General features: G+C 37.2%; 1 protein-coding gene across 2 annotated transcripts in view; it reads right to left on the reverse strand.

The window, feature by feature from the left end:
* Positions 1–8,949: 8,949 nt before the first annotated feature.
* The window catches only part of LOC136797566 (uncharacterized), a 36,791-nt gene continuing 27,465 nt past the window's right edge, over positions 8,950–18,275 (reverse strand). For both annotated transcript variants that reach the window (XM_067054153.1, XM_067054152.1), the window contains 2 exons: positions 17,417–17,593; positions 8,950–10,115 (listed from right to left, as the gene is read on the reverse strand). In XM_067054153.1, the coding sequence (XP_066910254.1) occupies positions 9,889–10,115; positions 17,417–17,593 (404 nt within the window). In that variant the 3' untranslated portion in view covers positions 8,950–9,888. The remainder of the gene's footprint in view (positions 10,116–17,416; positions 17,594–18,275) is intronic.

Genomic DNA, 18,275 nt, shown 5'->3' on the forward strand with positions numbered 1-18,275 from the left:
ACACCTCTACCAAGAAAATGTCACTTTTGGTTTTCAAAGTCTTTTAAAAATCACAAATTCACTATAGCAAATATTTGAAATAGAAAATTGATTATGGTTGATAAAATAATATCACAAACTTTCAGGTTGTTCGGATGGAAAATGTGTATTTTACAGACCAGAATATCGACATTTCTTTAAATCTCGGTTGCATCTTTCTTGAAGAAGGTTTTGTGGAGTTTCTTATTGTTCAAAAGATTTAGATAGGCAATAGATTATGGTAATCTTGTCAGATTTCTCCTTTTATTTACACCTATAAAACTTTACTATTTATTCTAAACAGCACATTTATTCAAAGACTTCATCGTCAGTATCACTATTCTCAACATAATCATCATCATCATCATCATCATCATCAGCACTTTATTCATCATCGCTTTCTTCGTCTCCGTACTCTTCATCGTCAGATTTTTCTTCATTTTCACTATCTGTCTCCCTCTCACTGTCACGTTGTGCTGAGATCAATAATGTTGTTATGTCATCAGGAAGCATTTGGTCGATCCATTCTATATCACCATCAATATCCCAACCACGTCCTTCTGGATGAAGGGGGGGGGGTTAACCATCGCTGTAACTGCCAACTTCGCAGATTCTTGCCACATAGTTTTCTCTTTCAAACTTTTGTAATGTTGCGTAACGATGGTTTACATGGCGGCATTAAGGATAAGTCAACGATGACACCATTCCTTTGTTTTCGTTCAAAGAGTTGAAAGCGTGCATCATTGACATTTTTCTTGGTTGATCCGTACAATTTACAAATGTATCTTTCTAACACCTCTTTGACACTATCTGTAATATCCCAATCTTCTCCAAGCTGAGTGTACTTCGACAACAGCATTATCATCCTTCATAACTTCCCAGCACGTAGCTTTACCCTTCCGAAAAAACGAAGAAATCTAATCATTTCAAAGCGTGAAAGCCGATCAATGCTTGACGTTGATCTGCTGGCATCTTTTCTCAACTTCAGTTGAGCTATAATCTGAGAATGTCTGTGTGTGTGTCTGTCTGTCTGTTTGTGTGTATGTCCCAAAACTTTGGGCGGGCAGTCTGGAGACTTCAAAAATTGTTCGATTTGGCTGAAATTTGGCACACTTGTTCCTTGGGTGAGTATCTGGGGGTGTTTTTTTCATTTTTCAAAAATTTTGATTTTTGGGGCCTGGGGACGAGTTTTTCGCAAAAACGAGGCTAAAACTTTGGGGCAGCCTGGAGACTTCAAAATTTGTTCGATTTGGCTGAAATTTTGCACACCTGTTCCTTGGGTGAATATCTGGGGGTCTACAATTGGGCCTATGAAAAGTTTGAAGCCACTGAAGTTGAGCCCAGTGCGTTGCGCACGTTCGACTATATTTCATCAAGCCAAATCTTCTCTCATTCTGGTCCACAGTCAAATAGCACTCTGGATCTTTCGACAATTTTTCCTAACGCAATGACAATGATATATGTGTCACCTGATGGAGAACGAATGCAAACACATTGTTTTGGGTCGCAGCTTTTTGACAAAACATTCAGGGCATGTAGGATGACTTTCGTGTCAGCTTTTTCTTGGTCACTAGCAAGCTTGTTAGATGGTTTAAACTCAGACTTAGTCATGGTGTTGCAGTAGCCATCTTCAGACATGACAATTTCTTCACAATTCAGGATCTCGAAACATTCATCAGCATTGTTTTTTATGTAGTCAAACGTGAGTTTGATTAAACGCGTTTTGTTCTCGTTGTTTGCAAAGGAACTTTCAATGTCCCTGGGAATTTTTCCATCCACTGACTTGATTAGGATTCTGTCTGATGAACCCTTCTTTACACATTCACCTGACCATAGCCTAAAAATTGATTTTGGTATTTGAACATAAAAGTTATATTTCAGGTTCCTTAACACTTTTTTTAACAAAGAATTGCCTCTATAAATTGCTTTTTAATCGAATCCCTTAAGAGTTATTAAGAATTTAATTGTAAAAATGACGTTATGAACTTTAAAAAGATGTTAATAATATGTTCCATCACCCTCTTTTACAAAAAGTGCTTAGTTTTAATGGGTAATTAACTTTTTTGTTTCAAAATTTCTTTACACTGTCCGCTTAGAATTGAACTATTTTAAATTATACGGAAAATTTTTCTAAAAAGATGTGTCAAAAGTTATGACTGTTTTTTTAAGAAAAATCCAGATGAAAAATTGATGAAAAACCACTATTTTGAAGATTTCGAGAAAAGAAGCATTTACAAAAATTTTCCGCAAAAATTTTTATTGTTCGGTAAAAGATACACCATCTACTGCGAACATTTTTTCCAAAGTTGAAATACTCTTCCTCGCAAAAGTCTTCATTTTCTTCTTCATCAAATTTTTTCAATGCAATTTTTGAATTTTCAGATTCAGGAATAGTTTGTCTAACAGAAAATGTATAACATGCCATAGTTTTGTTGGTTATATCAGTCAGAAAACACATTTTAAACACGGCAATTATGAAAAATTCACTATGGTCAAAGCTCTTAATACTGAAGTCTCTATACTTGTCGGCCACGATGTCGGCCACGATGTCGGCCACGATCATATTCTCTCATCATTATGGACGGTTCTTAGGAATTTCTTGATCCAATACCTTTTGAATATTCCCGGAAGGTTTTGCGATATTGTACGGTAGTGTGCAATCATATCGATGATAAAAGTAGAGACGTTTCTTGTTATCGTTGTAGCATGTGATAAGTGCCCGTTAGTTGGTAATTTTCCCAAGATATTTTGGTTTGCCTTGATAACCTCTGATAATTTGTTTTCCCTTGACTTACGCTTTTGTATCGTTGGACTGAAGAGAGTTGGTTTTTCCTTTGGGATTCTGGCGTGAATGGATTTCTCATTTGAATGTAACCGCTGGCTTTCGAAATCCTTACACAGCTTCTATCCGTTCACTTTAATGTTTAGTAGGTTTTCTGTTGTCGTTACCTAAGTTGAAGACTATTTTCTACAAAAATTATTTTGTTAACCGTAACGGTGTTATTATTTTTTCATTATTCGGGATCCCTCGGGATTCAGCCAAATTCTTACGGGAAAACGGTAGTTCTAACCCCTACAACCCCCCATTAACTATAGTAGGACGAAATTATTTGCTGTAGAAAAGTATCAAGTAAAGTGGAATTCTCTGTCGATCGTGTTTTGCAGACACAACGATTATTTGTTACAACCTGGCTTCACTTTTTCTTGGGTTAATTCGCTAATTTCCTTAGAGCTGGTGAGAAATCTATGACCGCGTCTGTATTTTTCATTTTGATTGACCCTTACTGTAAGCTTCAGAATTTCGGTAATCCTCGGAAAGCGAGAAGTATTTTGGAATCGGTAGAACCTCTAGATAATTGGCGGGCACCATGGAAGAAGCGGGTTAGTATCCGCTTATTGGGAGTGATTTCTTTTAGAAACTTTTACGTAGGAAATAAGTGAATTTACCTCTAGCCCTTCACTCTACAGACAGTTACGAGGGAACAAATCCTTGGGCGCGCGAACTTTTTACCAATGCCACCAATGCCATGTAATTTGTTACACTCAGAAATCAAATAATTAGCCAAAAACAGAAGAATAAGTTCTCAGGACAGATATTAATGTTTTTGGAATAAACAAAATAAGACTTTCGTACAAAAAAATTATAAAAACTTGATAAAAAGATGAAGACTAGCGGTAATTTATCGATAGTTCTGGCCCCGACGTCTTTTGTTATTGTTGCCATGGAAGCGAGGCCTGTGCTGTTGTTGAGGGCGGAAGTGGGGAGTGCCGGGCTGACCATAATTATCGTTTTGATTGCCATCAAAAGGGAGTTCATTATTATCATGGAAGTTTTCATCTGGTTGTCCAAAACGATTACCTATCGTAGAGGTTGCTGGACCACGAGGCATGGGAGGTGGATGACCTGGTAATATCGGCCCTTGATCTGGAAACCCTCTAAAGAATGGAGGACGTATATTGAGCGGTGGTTGGCAATGATTAAAGTTTTGTTGGGTTCGCATTCTATTAGCAGGTGGTCTGTTCTGTTCAAAATGTTCATTAAAAGGAAGTCTTCCCATGGCTTGGTTGTTGGGTCGCGGTGCGAATGGTTGATTGTGTTTTCGTGGCGGTTGCTCTGTTTGATGTTGTAGTGTAGATTAGGTTGGAAATGTTCTCGTTCGTCTGACCGTTGTTGAAAATGAAGTTTCCGACGGACGAAGGGAGTTGGAAACGGATTTCCTTACGGTTTGGGAACGAGTTTGTCATGTGTAGCGTGTATAAATAAAAATAGTAGCATTTTTCATTATCGCCCTCGGCTCACTTGAACATCTGTGCAGTTTCACCATCAAAAAAAAAAAAAAAAAATTTAATCTAATGCAAGCTTTAAACATTATTTTTCCGGTATCACTGGCAAATCGTGACTTCAAAAGAAGAAAGAACGATGGTTAGAGCGTGTCAATCGGGTCGAACGGAAAGTTCAGTGGCGCCAAGGAAAAGACAACAAACAAACGACAAAGATAAATGTTTTTGAATTGTATTAATATTTTTAGTTTATTGCTGGCTTTCGGATAAACGGTAGCTCAAAGGTTCTTTCTCCCTGTCAAAATATTCATACTTGGTATGTACTTCTGTAGTTCGGGAAGAGACTGAGGGTTTAGTCCATGAGGAATTGGGGCCCATCTAGCCTTAGGGCCCCCTTTTCAGCCCTATCCGAAAGTTAGTCTGATTCGTCAACCTTGAGAACACGACAAAGAGAAGTACGTTTCACAATGTTGCAACCAGGCTAACACCTAGGTAGGAAGTAAGATATGTAATATACTGTACACTGTTCACGCCAGCCAAAGACCAAATGCCCAGAGAAAACAAATATGTGTATTTCAATGTGTTTTGAACCCTTTGAGTAAGATAGTAGGAGTGGAAAATAGGAAGGAAATCTGGTGCCCAGTGAGGGCAAACAAGTTTGGCGGAGGTTCTTGGTGCGCCCTCTGATTTTGAATTGGAAAACGATCGTTTCAAAAAGGCTTGCTAATTTGCGGATTGTTGGGGAAATGCGAATCTTCTCTTAGCTGTTGAGGAGTTCGGTTGGAGGTGGTTTCGCTCTTGGTTCTGAAATCATTTCACTGCACTCCCCATGCCACGAATGCGTTCATTTTTGAAAAATGAAACAAATACCCCAGATACTTTCTTGCATGAAAATTTCGCTGTTTTTTTTTGCCCAAAATTGCATTTCACAGCATTTTAATTTCGCGGTTCAAGCAAAAATGCGAATTTCGCGGCATTTTAATTTCGCGGCCCAGGAGAAAAAGTGTATTTTGCGGCATTTTAATTTCGCGGTTCCGAAAAATTGAAAGGAAAAAATTGCATTTTTTCAAAACATTTTAGCTATTTTTTATCACAAACAAGAAATAAGGCGTTGTTTTAGTTATCATTTTAACTATATTTTCCTTTAAAACAAGTTGAATCATAGTTAAATGCATCCAAATAGTTCCTCTCTGGTTCGAAAACCTCATCATCGTCATCATCATCGGTATCCTCATCTGATTTACAGGGTCAGTAACCATGGAGCTGCTGGTCTTCCTATGACATTTCAAGATAAGCGGCGACGTTACTTTCATTTACAGGTTGACCTGTCGACATTGTCAACGAAAAAGCCAGCAAAAAGTCGAATCAAGAAACTGACCAACCCAGCAGTAGCAGCAGAAATGACATCATAAATTTTTTCAAGGTTTTGCCATAGAAGAACAAGTGATACTTTTATGGACCTACCTGGTTGTGCAATTTAACATATTCATAATTGATATCTACATGACGTGACCATCAACCAAAATTTCATGCTCTTGAAATATTCTTTCATATTTAAGACTTCGTAATATATTTCGTATATTTCTTATCTTTAGAGTCAGGGTCAATTAATAAAATACAAAGAATATAACATAAATAAACACCACTTGGTCATATTATTCTTGGCGACGAAGATAAAGCTTTACAAGAAAAAAAAAAGACTAGAAACACAAAGGTAACACTCCTTCATAGGTGAACTACCAGACAATTTGTTTGGTTCTTCCAAGGTGTGTGCATTACTCAAAGTTATTCAGGCTTTCACCAAGTACGGTGAACCACCAGATAATTTGTTTGGTCTGATAAACGCTTGCCTCAGCCTTTCACCAATCCAATTGGTGAGCCTCCATCCTTACAAAGGTTGGTCTGTTGGTACTAATGCCACAGTCTCGCTATTCTTTGACCCTGACTGCCACCCAGATAATACACTGAAGGCTTTTCTTGAATTCACCCAAGACTATGAATTACGTTACGCAGCAATGTATCCAGATCCTCCAAATCCTTGGACTCCGCTTTTCAAAGGTGGAAACTTGGAAACGACGATAAAAACCCTACAATGGCAGAATTTGATGATATAGTCGACCAATGGAAAGCCAAAGACATGGTTGCAAAATTCTTGGGCATCTATTCATCAAGGCGCTTGGTTAGTGACTGGACAATGGCCTGAAAAATCAAGAAAGGATGCAACGTGGAACCAATTTAAGGACACAATGGACAGTTACTACAAGCCTACCGAGAACCTCACATTGAAACATTTCCAATTCAGATCCCTCTCAGCTTTACCTTTATCGCATTTTCTAACAGAGTTGAGAAGGAAGCAAAACACTGCCAGTTTCAATGCTCGAATGATGACTGTACTGCACTATCAACTGCTGTCAGGGACCAAATAGTACTAATTGGTTAGTCCAATGAGGAGATTTGAGAAGAAGCACTAAAAAATTCCTGGAAACTCAATACACTACGAAAGGAAGGCATGCGTCTCGAAAGTGCATCGAAAAGTGCACGTGAAATTGGTGGAGAAAGAATTGTTATTCCAGAATCACTACACAAACTAGCTATTTAACTAGCACACAGGGGATCTCACCCAGGACAAAGTGGAATTGAAAGGAGACTTAGGTTCCATTTTTTCTTTCATGGAATGTACGATAAGGTGAAAAGTTTTGTCAGTTCTTGCAGTGATTGCGCATTGTGTGTTGATAAAAAGACAAAGGAACCTATAACCAGTCGTACAGGACACCTGAAAACTCTTGGGACACAGTGGCCGTAGACCTCTTTGGTCCCATGCCATCATCAAAGTATGTTGTTGTTGTTCAAGATCTGGGATCAAGATACCCAGCAGTAAAGCTCGTAGCCTCAACTAAAGCTGAAAAACTTATTCCTGTACTAGCAGAGATCTATGATGAATATGGATATCCTGAAAATCAAATATCTGACAATGGTCCTCCTTTCAATAGCAGAAAAATGGAGGAGTTTACTAAAACCCATGGTGTTGCAACAAGGTTCTCATCCCCTCATTTTCCTAGTCAAAACCTAACCGAGACATTCATGAAAACAGTGGGAAAAGCAATGAAGATAAATCATCACTCAAAAACGAATGAAGCAGAAATCTTACAAGAAACGCTCAAAACATACCGACAGACCGCTCACCCAGCAACGGGTGTGCCGCCTGCAAGCATGATTTTCAGAGACGGGCTGAAAGAAAAATTTCCAAGAAAGGCCTTGACTGAAAATGACATCAAAAAAGCACGGGTACTAGACAAAGAAAAGAAAATTCAACATGAAGAGGTTATCAATGCCTCAAAATACCGAAAATCCTCTGATATCATGCAAGGGGACTTGGAATTAGTTCGAAATTATACAAGGAGATCTAAATTCGATCCAATATTTTTACCTCTCCTTATCAGATACAGGAAATAAATGCAGAAATGAAAAGTGTTCTTGAAAGAGATTTATTCTCAACGAAAACCCTACTAAGGCACCTAGATGATGTCAAAAAATGCCAATACTTCATTGACACCACACGACAACAGGAAGGGCGCAAAACCACTCAGAGCAACCTGGAATTAGAAGAAGCAGCAAAGCAGTTAATAGAGGAGGAGCATCATGGGGAGACTACCTTTCCTGAAGCACCCTCAGTGCAAACTCCCCCACTAGTTTTCCCTCAAACAGCCCCACAACCCCTTCCCCAAATGATGAATCCACTCACCCGGAAGAAGGAACCATTCCGCAGAGGGTATCAACAAAAGCTCGTAAACGATACATTGAAATATGCTAACTTTATCTTAGATGGGGAAAAACAAACTAAAGAAAAGAACGAAGAAACAACAAAAGTAATTACAAACATCTTGCAAGACAACACCGAAAGAGATGTGACTCGAATGTGGATCGACGACGAGTAGTGGTTTTAATAGAGGAACAAAATGCTCAACCAGACGTGAACGAATCGATCGTTATTAATAATGACAAATTACCTACCGGGGTAGGTCCAAAAAAGTAGAGAAGTGAAATAAGAATTCGAAAAAATCCAACATTATTGTGATTGACTAGTAATTATTATTATTGCTTATAACTATTACTGATGATTCTATTTGTGTAAAATAAAGTACACAGAAGCCAGTCATTAATTATCCGGGTTTTTATTGTTTTTATGCCAAAAAAGCGGGATTTTTTATTTATTTCGGAAAAAAACGGGAAAAAAGGATTTTTTTATGCATTTCAATTTCGCGGTTGACCGAAAAATTGTTTTTTTGGGGCATTTTAATTTCGCGAAATTTTCATGCAATAAAGTATTCATCCAAGGAACAAGTGTGCCAAATTCCAGCCAAATCCGAAAATTTTTGAAGTCCCCAGGCTGCCCCAAAGTTTTAGCCTCGTTTTGGCGAAAAACTAGTCCCAGGTCCCAAAAATCAAAATTTTTGAAAAATGAAAAAAATGCCTCCAGATATTCACCCAAGGAACAAGTGCGCCAAATTTAAGCCAAATCCGACAATTTTTTAAATCTCCAGGCTGCCCCAAAGTTTTGGGACATACACAGAGACATAGACATTCTCAGATTCTAGCTCAACTGAAGTTGAGAATAGGCCAAGTTGTATGAAATTAATTAAATTTAGTAAGTTTTTCATTACCCAAAAATAATATATTTCCCAGCACACGACAAGAATATTGTTACAAAAATAAAAAGTATTACATATGAAAAAATATGAACATGCTTTTTCAAAAAGCGAATCAAGAGCTAGTTCATTTTGAAATTCGAAATACAGTGAGGTCGTCTAGCATACTTTACATTTACATTGGACTTACCGCTATATTTGGCCCAGAATCAACTATAGATCACAACTTGTATTGTCTCTAAATTATCTCCAGACAGTTGAGGAAATCGGCTATACCCGTCTTCTATTTTAGTTGTTTAAGAGCTTTCGAATAGCAGTCATGATATTGTACGATATCACATCGATTGTTAGTTTCCCGATTTCTTCATGAGAAATTGAAACGTCTTCAATTTTTTTCCGGTAGGAGAATTACGAGTAAACAGAATAAAAAATATCGCCATCAATAAAATTAAAAGTTATGGTTAAATATTTAAATTCACTGCTTTACGTATCTATTTTCTTAAATCACGCATTAAATGCTCATTTCCGAACCAAAGGTTTAACGTAGACCAAAGTACGAACATAATCAAACCATGAGTTTGCAAATGATGACATTATTTCGAGGAGAAATTTTGTTTTCTTTCTTTAAGCTGGCTTAAGAACTTACTTTACTAAATAAATTTATAACAACAATGACGCTCAAAATCGTCAAAAGTTAAGAACAACGCTCAGCCTGGAATTTAAGAATTTCAAACAATTCAAGGAAGGTAGTAAAATTCAGGTATGGAGCCTCAAATTGCTCAAAGTGCCAAGAAATAAGAACAGTCCGACCTAAATAAAAACCTTGACTACTACTAGTAGGAATTGTTTCTCCAGCGTTTTTATACGGATGACTTAACTTAAGTTTTTTTAAAATAATAAATAATAGTGATTCCATTAAAATGACAAAAGGATGGCGTGTACTTCAGAGATACATTCCATTGATTAGGTAGTCACCATCATCCACGGGTACTTTCTTGGGCTTCCCTCTCGCTGCAAATTTGAAACGATAGATCAGACCAACAATAAGTAGGAGACAAATACACAATGCAATCAATAACGGTACGGACATGAAGGTATTATTGACAACGATGACTTTCTCTTCAGTTATTCCATTATCATCCAGTGCGTGCTTCTTCCCGTCTGAAGTAGCTGCAAAAATATGTAAAACGATAAAAGGTTTAAAGGATTTGGAAGTTAACTTCATTTCAAAAACACAGCAATTAGTCAGGCAGAATTGCATACATACCCGGACAAAAATGGTGTAGAGATGTCAGGAATAACAAAAAAGAAGCCCCTCTCCCAGGAAGATCCCTACACCATTTTTGTCCCGGTTTTGGCGGTTTATGACCTAATTCTACACGACTAAATGATCAACCACAAAACCCCTGTACCCAAACCAAAGCATACGGGATGTCTCCATAATGATGCGGGCGAGTTTGCGTTTAAGTTTGTAAGTCCCATTTCGTATTGCAACTTTAACCATACAAAACGTGGGTATAAGATTCTCTTTCTTACAATACGAAATGGGACTTACAAACTTAAACGCAAACTCGCCCGCATCATTATGGAGACAGAACTTCAAAACAAACATTATATAGTTCCTTTGTTAATTACTCTTTTTTATTGTGCCATCGATATAGTTTCATCGTTTTCTCAGTTAAGCGTCCCATGGGTATCATTTTAGATTTTTACACATTGTTTTTAAAAGAATTTTTTTATAACATTTTAATTATCTTGTTTCTGTAAATTTTGATTTTAGAATCCTCATTCTGTATTAGATTTTTTACTCTGATGATGACCTCTTGTGAGTGAGGTCGAATATATAGTTTTTAATAAAAAACAAAAATGCTTCTGGTTATTCTATTTGTCAATATAGTTTTACAAATTCGCAGGCCACCTTGCGGACACATGGGCCTCTATGAATCACTCATACATTTTGGGTTAATTATTTACATTGTTATAATATAGACAGTTATGCAACAATAATGACACGCACTTTCAATCATATTCAAACTTTTTAGCTTTCCAGGCCACACTAAGGGTCTCTTTAAATTCTTCAACTGAGGATGAGTTGACTACTTTTGAAGGCAAACTATTCCACTGCTTAATGCCCCGATAGTATAGGGAGTTACTCTGCGGACCGCGAACACCATCGTTCCCAAAGATTACTACTAATTCAGATTCTTGCGTTCTCATAGGTCTCCCTTGCTGGTTACATTTCCTAGGGACGCAAGATTTGTCATAGTAGTTTAGATGTTTAAAGATCTCAACCATGTCACTTACCTCGCGTCTGTATGTACCAGGACTTGCATTCGATTTTCATAGCTTAGCCGTCCACATGTCTCAACTGTTTTAGATGCGCGTCGCTGAACACCTTCTATCAATCTCGCATGTTTTTTTCAGTTTTTGTGACCAGAACTTGGGCGTATTCTAAGTGTGGTCTGACAAATGTTACGTACAGTTTTGGAAACAATTCAGGAGTGAGGTACGTGAAGGTCCGTCTGATAAGACCAGCCATTGAATTAGCTTTTTTCACCTGATTTGATATGTGTTGGTCAAAGGAGAGATTCTTATCAATGATAACACCAAGATCTTTTTCGAATGATACATGTTCAAGGATTTTATCCCCTAGTGTGTATTCGTGTACATGTTTGATAATATTTGGCTTTCCTAGGGTTAGCACATGACATTTGTTAGGATGAAAAGTTAATAGCCATGTTTCGGACCACTTTCGCAGTTGGTTGATATCGTTTTGTATTACTAGCGCATCCTCAACTGATTCCACTTTATTGACGAGTTAGGTGTCGTCAGCAAAAAGGAATAGTTTTGACTTAACGGAATCTAGTAGATCGTTGATATAGAGAACGAAAATGGTAAGCCATAGAACACTGAACACTGCTTATTGCACCGATTCAACTCCGTTTACTTTGACAATCTGGGATCGATCCTTCAGGAAGTCTTTGATCCATTCAAGCAACTTGTGTTTTATCCCATATGCTTCTAGTTTGATTAGGAGCCGTTGATGAGGAACTGAGTCGAATGCTTTCGCAAAGTCAAAGTATATTGCGTCTACGGCTTTACCGTTTCCAATATCTGCGGTGCAAGCATCTAGGTAGTTTAGTAATCGTGTTACAGTTGACCGGCGGTTGATGAAGCCATGTTGTTTGCTAGATAGTAATTTCTCTTGATCAAGATATGTCATAATATGGGTTTTGAGAATCTTTTTCATTATTCAGCAAACTATGATGTTAAACTAATTGGACGATAATTTTCTGCTATATTTTTGTTTCCTTTTTTATAGACAGGTGATACGTTTACAAGCTTCCAGTCCTTCGGAAGACAACTCTCGTTGAAAGATTTTGTCATTATCAGGAAAATCGGTTCTGCGATGTATTCAGCAAGCTCCCCGAGCATTCTTGGGTAAAGCTCATCTGGGCCAAGGGATTTATTCGGATTTAACTTTTTTTAGTTCTTTCCTTATAGTTTCAATTTCGTCATTTGGATTCTCAAGCAGAGGTTGGATTCCAGATCTTGCCTTAAGGTTACAACGTATGTATTTCCAGAATCTTTTTGGGTTCGTTTTGGACTGTTCGCTGTCACGCTGATCTTTTTCTCGAATTCTCTTTTGGATCGAGTCAGAGCTCTTTTGGCAATATTACGGCTTATTACATACTCTCTTCTATATCTTTCAGTGTCTTCATCATGTAGAGAGTTGATCCATTTTCTATGTGCTTTTCGTTTCTCATTAATTAGGTAACAAGTGTTTGGATTTAATGGGCATTTGCCTTTTTTGATCTTATTTGACAAGTCTTTGTTGTTATTGTTGGCACATAAAGGTTTCGGAGCTCGATCATTTGCTTTAGGAACAGGTCCCAGCTCTCATTTACATTTAATTCTACTGACCGCTGGACATGTATATAATTCCCATCTGTATGTCTTAAAAATTACCTATTTGAAAGGGAGATGTTCTATTGAAAAGGTCAGATGAAGAGAATGATGCACTGTAAGGGTGCCAAATTTCGTAGCTTATTTTTGCACTGTAAAGGTCCAGTTTTGAAATTCAATTTTTGGGCCAAAAGTATGGTCGTTTTCAGTGCACCCCCGGGTCCCTATGTTACCAGAGGTGTAAGGAAAATTATCCCTTGAATTTATGAAATTACTCATTTAAGCTTGGTCCTCACTTGTTGAAAAAATCGCGTCTAATCACTAGACGCCCGCGTCTAACATAAGACGCGCGCGACTAAGTGTTTAGAACCTCTAGTGAGTACACTCGTTAGACGCGAGCGTCTAGTGTTAGACGCGGGCGTCTAGTGTTAGACGCCTGGACTTTGACAAAATTTGTTAGACGCGTGGAACAAAAAATTTTGTTCCGCGCGTCTAACGTTCAAAGGCACCGCAATGTAAACAGAATTAAATGTCCCCAAAGTTGTAAATTCTGGTATCTTTTCATATCTTTTTCGTACTTTTTTCGCTCTTTTTGAAAAATATTTTTTACTCTTTTTGTCATAACTTTTGATCTAATGAAGCAATTTTAAAGTTTGATATACCAAAATTTTAGTTAAACCTTCCTCTAAACGATTTCGAAAAAGTCAAGCTAATGTACTTTTTCACTTTTTCGCAATTTTGAATCAAACAGGGGAAAGTTTTTTCAGAGACATCTGGTATGATGTCTCTGAAAGGTTTTTTCAGAGACAGGGATTGTTGGCTTTCTCCAGTGGCCAGAAACTTTAATGTTACAAAGAGACGTTCTCTAACTGATATTGGCTGACGCATTGAGTGGTTTTCTTGCTGATACGATGTTGAATTAGTGAGAGAAGATGTTCAAAACAAGATGGAGTCATTCTTTGATACCGAAGAAACATTTCACTGTCTTTTAGCAATGTTTGAAACAAGAGTATTAAACGTTCCATGGATTGGTCTTTCTTGAAAAATATCTCGTACCCAAAACCGCCTGCGACGCGCTTTTCTCCTATTTTGTCTTTTTCGTAACAAAAGTAGAAGGAGCAAATCTTCACAATTATCAAAGTAGCTTCCATCATCACTGCTATCCATCTTCTTTCCATCACTCAATAAGAAAACATAAACTGAAGAGAAGCTCAAACTCATAACTTCACTTATTCACATTTCCCATATTTTAATCCTTTAATTCTAAAAAGTTCATGGTAGTGAGGACAACAAAGACATAATTTCTAGACGCACGCGCCTAAGGACTCGACGCGCGCGTCTAATGTTAGACGCGGGCGTCTAGTGATTAGACGCGATTTTTTCAACAAGTGAGGACCAAGCTTTACATTACTCTCTGTCTGGATGTTAGGAAACGAAATATTGGGTAAAGTGTATGGAATGCTATTAATGTGATTCTCATCCTTTAAGGAATGTATCGTCTCTTTTATCTTTTTGTCCTTGATATGAGCCTCATTATCTATCACTTTCCTTTCGTCCCAATTCATTTAATGGTCATTCTCCCAGCAATAATCAGCTATTTCGTTTTTATATCTGTATCATCATTTCGAACAGCTCTATTATCTTCTTTGTATCTGACACCGAAAGATCTCTTAGACTCACCGATATGTGTAGCATTACAGTTTTTACAAGGGATTTTGTATATGACATTGTTCCTTTTGTCCAAAGGTACTGTCTGTGTCTTTAGGTTTCGATAATTGTCTTCTCAATGTCTCAGTGGAATGGAAAGTACACTGTATGTTATGAGATGGAAGTGTCTTTTTGATCATTTCCTGAAATATAAGGTAACTTGAATCTAGTCGGCTCGTTTTCTTCTGCGGCATTTTCTCTATTTTGCTTACCTCTTTCTACTTGCTGTTTAACCCTCAATATTGCTCTTTTATCGTAATCCTTTTCCCATCCATACATCGTCAATTCATTCATTTTCCTCTATCAAATCTTTCTCATCCCTCACTATATATTTTGCTCTTCGGAATAGAGATGATATAACCCAGTGCTGCAAATAGGGAAATTTCAGTTGGCCGGTAATCTTTCGAGTGTGACGAGCAGGGGGTCTGGCGGAACCATATCAGAAAATTTTGTGGTCTGTAATGACCTTTAGATTGGCTAAACACCTATTTTGATTTAAAAACTGCTCCTCTTTTAATTAGAATCGCTGTTAAGAAGCCTCTAATCTAAAATTTTAACCGGACAAAATGAAAAACTGAGCTTCAGAATGACCGGTAGAAACTACAAAATGACCGGTATTTACCGGTCACCGGCCGCATCTTTAGTTTGAGAGAGGTGAATTGAATTGTAATTCAAGTATTGATCTGTATGTGTGGGTTTTCTTTACACTTTGACAGATATCGAACCATCTTCGGCATTCTGAGAACTCTAAAGTGTTCCCTGAATATGTCAGGGCAGTGATGGTAGATGAGGATAGGAATTTACGGATTTTCGGAATTTCCCTAAAATTTTTGCTTGAGATATAACCATCCTTATATGTATTTTTAGACCTTAGCATGTCTGAGCCTGTTTTCGAATTTTTGTATGCTTATAAAAAATACGTTTCTAGTAAACCCTTTCGTTATCTACTTTTCATGATCTTTCAGATAAAACAATCCAATTTTATATTTAAAAAAAGAATCGCCTGCGGTTTTTTTGGTGGCTCTTTGACCCATGAAGAACCTCTGAATACTCATCAAATTTCAGCCACAAATGATTTATTTCAAAGTTAAAGCTTTTTTTGAGTTAACTCAACAAATTTCTCATATGATCTGGCTTACGTCATGTGCCGCGCTTAAGGGTGGGGTTTTTCAGCATCCCAAAATGCACTGTAAAGGTGTGTTTCTGTGAGATTGCACTGCAAGGGTCGAATTTTAAAACAAATTCAAAATAATTGTTAAAAAGAAAGGTTTTTACTTCACTACCACTACTTCACGTCACTGCCCTATTGAAAGATTGTATGATAAAAAGGATGAATAGGAAGAAGTGCTTTTCAAGGTTTTTAACGATTTTTCAAGGTTTTCAAGGTTTTTCCCAAAAAATTGATAGTTTTCAAGGTTAGGTGGTTCATTTTTAAGGTCCAGTAGACACCCTGTATAAAACAGTAGAAAGTGAACAAATAAATTTTCTTCAATTCTGTATTACTGTAATATCTTCTGGTTTTAACCAAATCTCAAAAACTGAGATTTAAAATTTATGCTGAAGATGAGTAAAATCTGACGTCATTTCTGATTGTTATTAAATTTATTCTAAATCCTCTTAGAAATATCTAAGATATGTCAATTAAGTTTGAAATGATTTTGCTGACTCTATCAAGAGTTATATACATTTTAAGAGTATGAGATTTTAAGGGACTATTGTTGGATTCCTCGCGGATGTACTCACAATAAGGTCATAAAATCCGAAAAACTTCAGAGTATTTCAGATATTTTTCATTGAGTTATTGGCGAACGTTCACCAGCCTGGTGGATTCAACCCCAGCCCGGTTGTTCAAAAGTCGATTAGATTAAATCCCGATTAGCGCTAATCACGATTAGATTCCGATTAGGTAATCCCGGCGATTAACTTCCGTTGCTCGAACGTCAGATTAACTAATCGTGGATATTTTGCCGTGTCTTCAAAAATATTAATCTTGACGTCAATTTCTCACTTCAATGCAGTGACTTCACTTTTTTTGTAGGAAAAAGCTTCTTAATCCTCGTTAATCCTGGGTCAGAGCAGGATTAAAATTTGGTCGATTTAATCGGGATTTAATTCGTGATATGCACCACTGCAATGACTCCACAAAAATATGCAACTTTTCTGTTTTTGTTCCACCCAATACGTCACTTTTTCTATTGTTTAAGTGACTTATTAGGTGGAAAATTTTAAAAGTTCTCAGAAGACTCTCCAGTGGTGCATATCATGAATAATACAATAATGACCGGTTAGTGAGGGCTGTACTGAGAAATATTGCCCGAGGTCAAGTAACGACCGAGCTTGCGAGGTTGTTGCGTTGACCGAGGGCAATATTTTCAGTACAGCCCGAAAAAATGATGTATGAATTAAAGGGGAAAAAAATAAGCAAAAAGAGATAAAAAAAAAATGAGAGAAATTATGTCAACGCATTGTTAATTTCCCTTTGAGAAAGTGACGTCACAATGAATTTTCCTAAAGACAGGCAACTCTGGGCAGTGTAGGCCCGTCGTCAAGCGAAAAGAACCAATTGCATTGCGCAAAAAGCCGTGTAGCCCGCTTTGAAAAAAGTAACCGGTTAACAATCCAGATTTAAGCCTAATTTTCTTCGAAAAACCGACGGTTCTGTGCTAATCGGCGCTAATCCACTTTTGAACAACCGGGCCCTGGCGGTTAAAGATTTTGTTCTGTTCTTTCATGACATTATTAGTCCACAATTTAAGGACACCCAAGCATAAAACCTTTATCAGTAAGCAAAAAAGATTGTCGATTAAGAAGATCCAATTGAAATATTATTTGGTTTAAAATGAATTCGATTCTCATACCATTGATCAAATTTCCAGGTTTTTTTCCATCAACCCAAGTTCTGCGTTCACCATTGAAGTAAGGGTCGTCTCCAGTTGGCTTGGTGGTGGCTTTCAAAATTCCAGGCGCAGCAAGTGTATCCTCAGGTGTTTCTTCGTAATCGGGAGATGCCATTATGACTTCCTCCTTCTTTAAAACTAAAAAAAAATTTTCGAAGTTTAATTTCTCGATTCAATATCCCTGAAATCTTTTATCGACATACTGAAAAAGTGAATCTTAAACACTTCCTTCAAACTTTTTTGTTGTCAACAACTGTGTGGTAGACCTATCTGAATTACCGGATGAACTGAAACCCGCCAATATTATTCTAGTCCATAAGATAAGAAGGCGACTGTACATACATATGATAAACAAGACATAGACCCATTTGTCTGATTCTTGTCTTGCAAGAAAGGTTTTAGAAAATTATTGCAAAAAACTCATCCAAACACCTTTGTGGGTTTAGAAAGAGATAAAGCACTCAGCACGACCTCCTGAATATGATAAGAAAATTGCAGATGTAAGACATTGACAGTACTTATGAACCTGTCAAAGGTTTTCGATTGTCTCCCTCATGTTATTTTGATTGCAAAATTAGCTATTTATGGGATAGAAAATTGAACCATTCGATTCGTTATACAAACATCAATATTTTCGATCGTGTTCACATCGACTCAAGTTATAGCGAATTTATGGAATTTTTCATAGGTGTTCCAAAAGGTTAAGCTTTAGGTTCAAAATAGTTGATTCAGTGTTTTTATAAATATCAAATTCTATCAATAACGAAATCTAATATTTGTAATTTTGGGAATGATAGTACTTGCATATACTATCGAGGAT

This window comes from Clytia hemisphaerica, unplaced genomic scaffold (assembly GCF_902728285.1).
Source record: "Clytia hemisphaerica strain Z4C2 unplaced genomic scaffold, Clytia hemisphaerica genome assembly, whole genome shotgun sequence".
NCBI classification, from domain to species: domain Eukaryota; kingdom Metazoa; phylum Cnidaria; class Hydrozoa; order Leptothecata; family Clytiidae; genus Clytia; species Clytia hemisphaerica.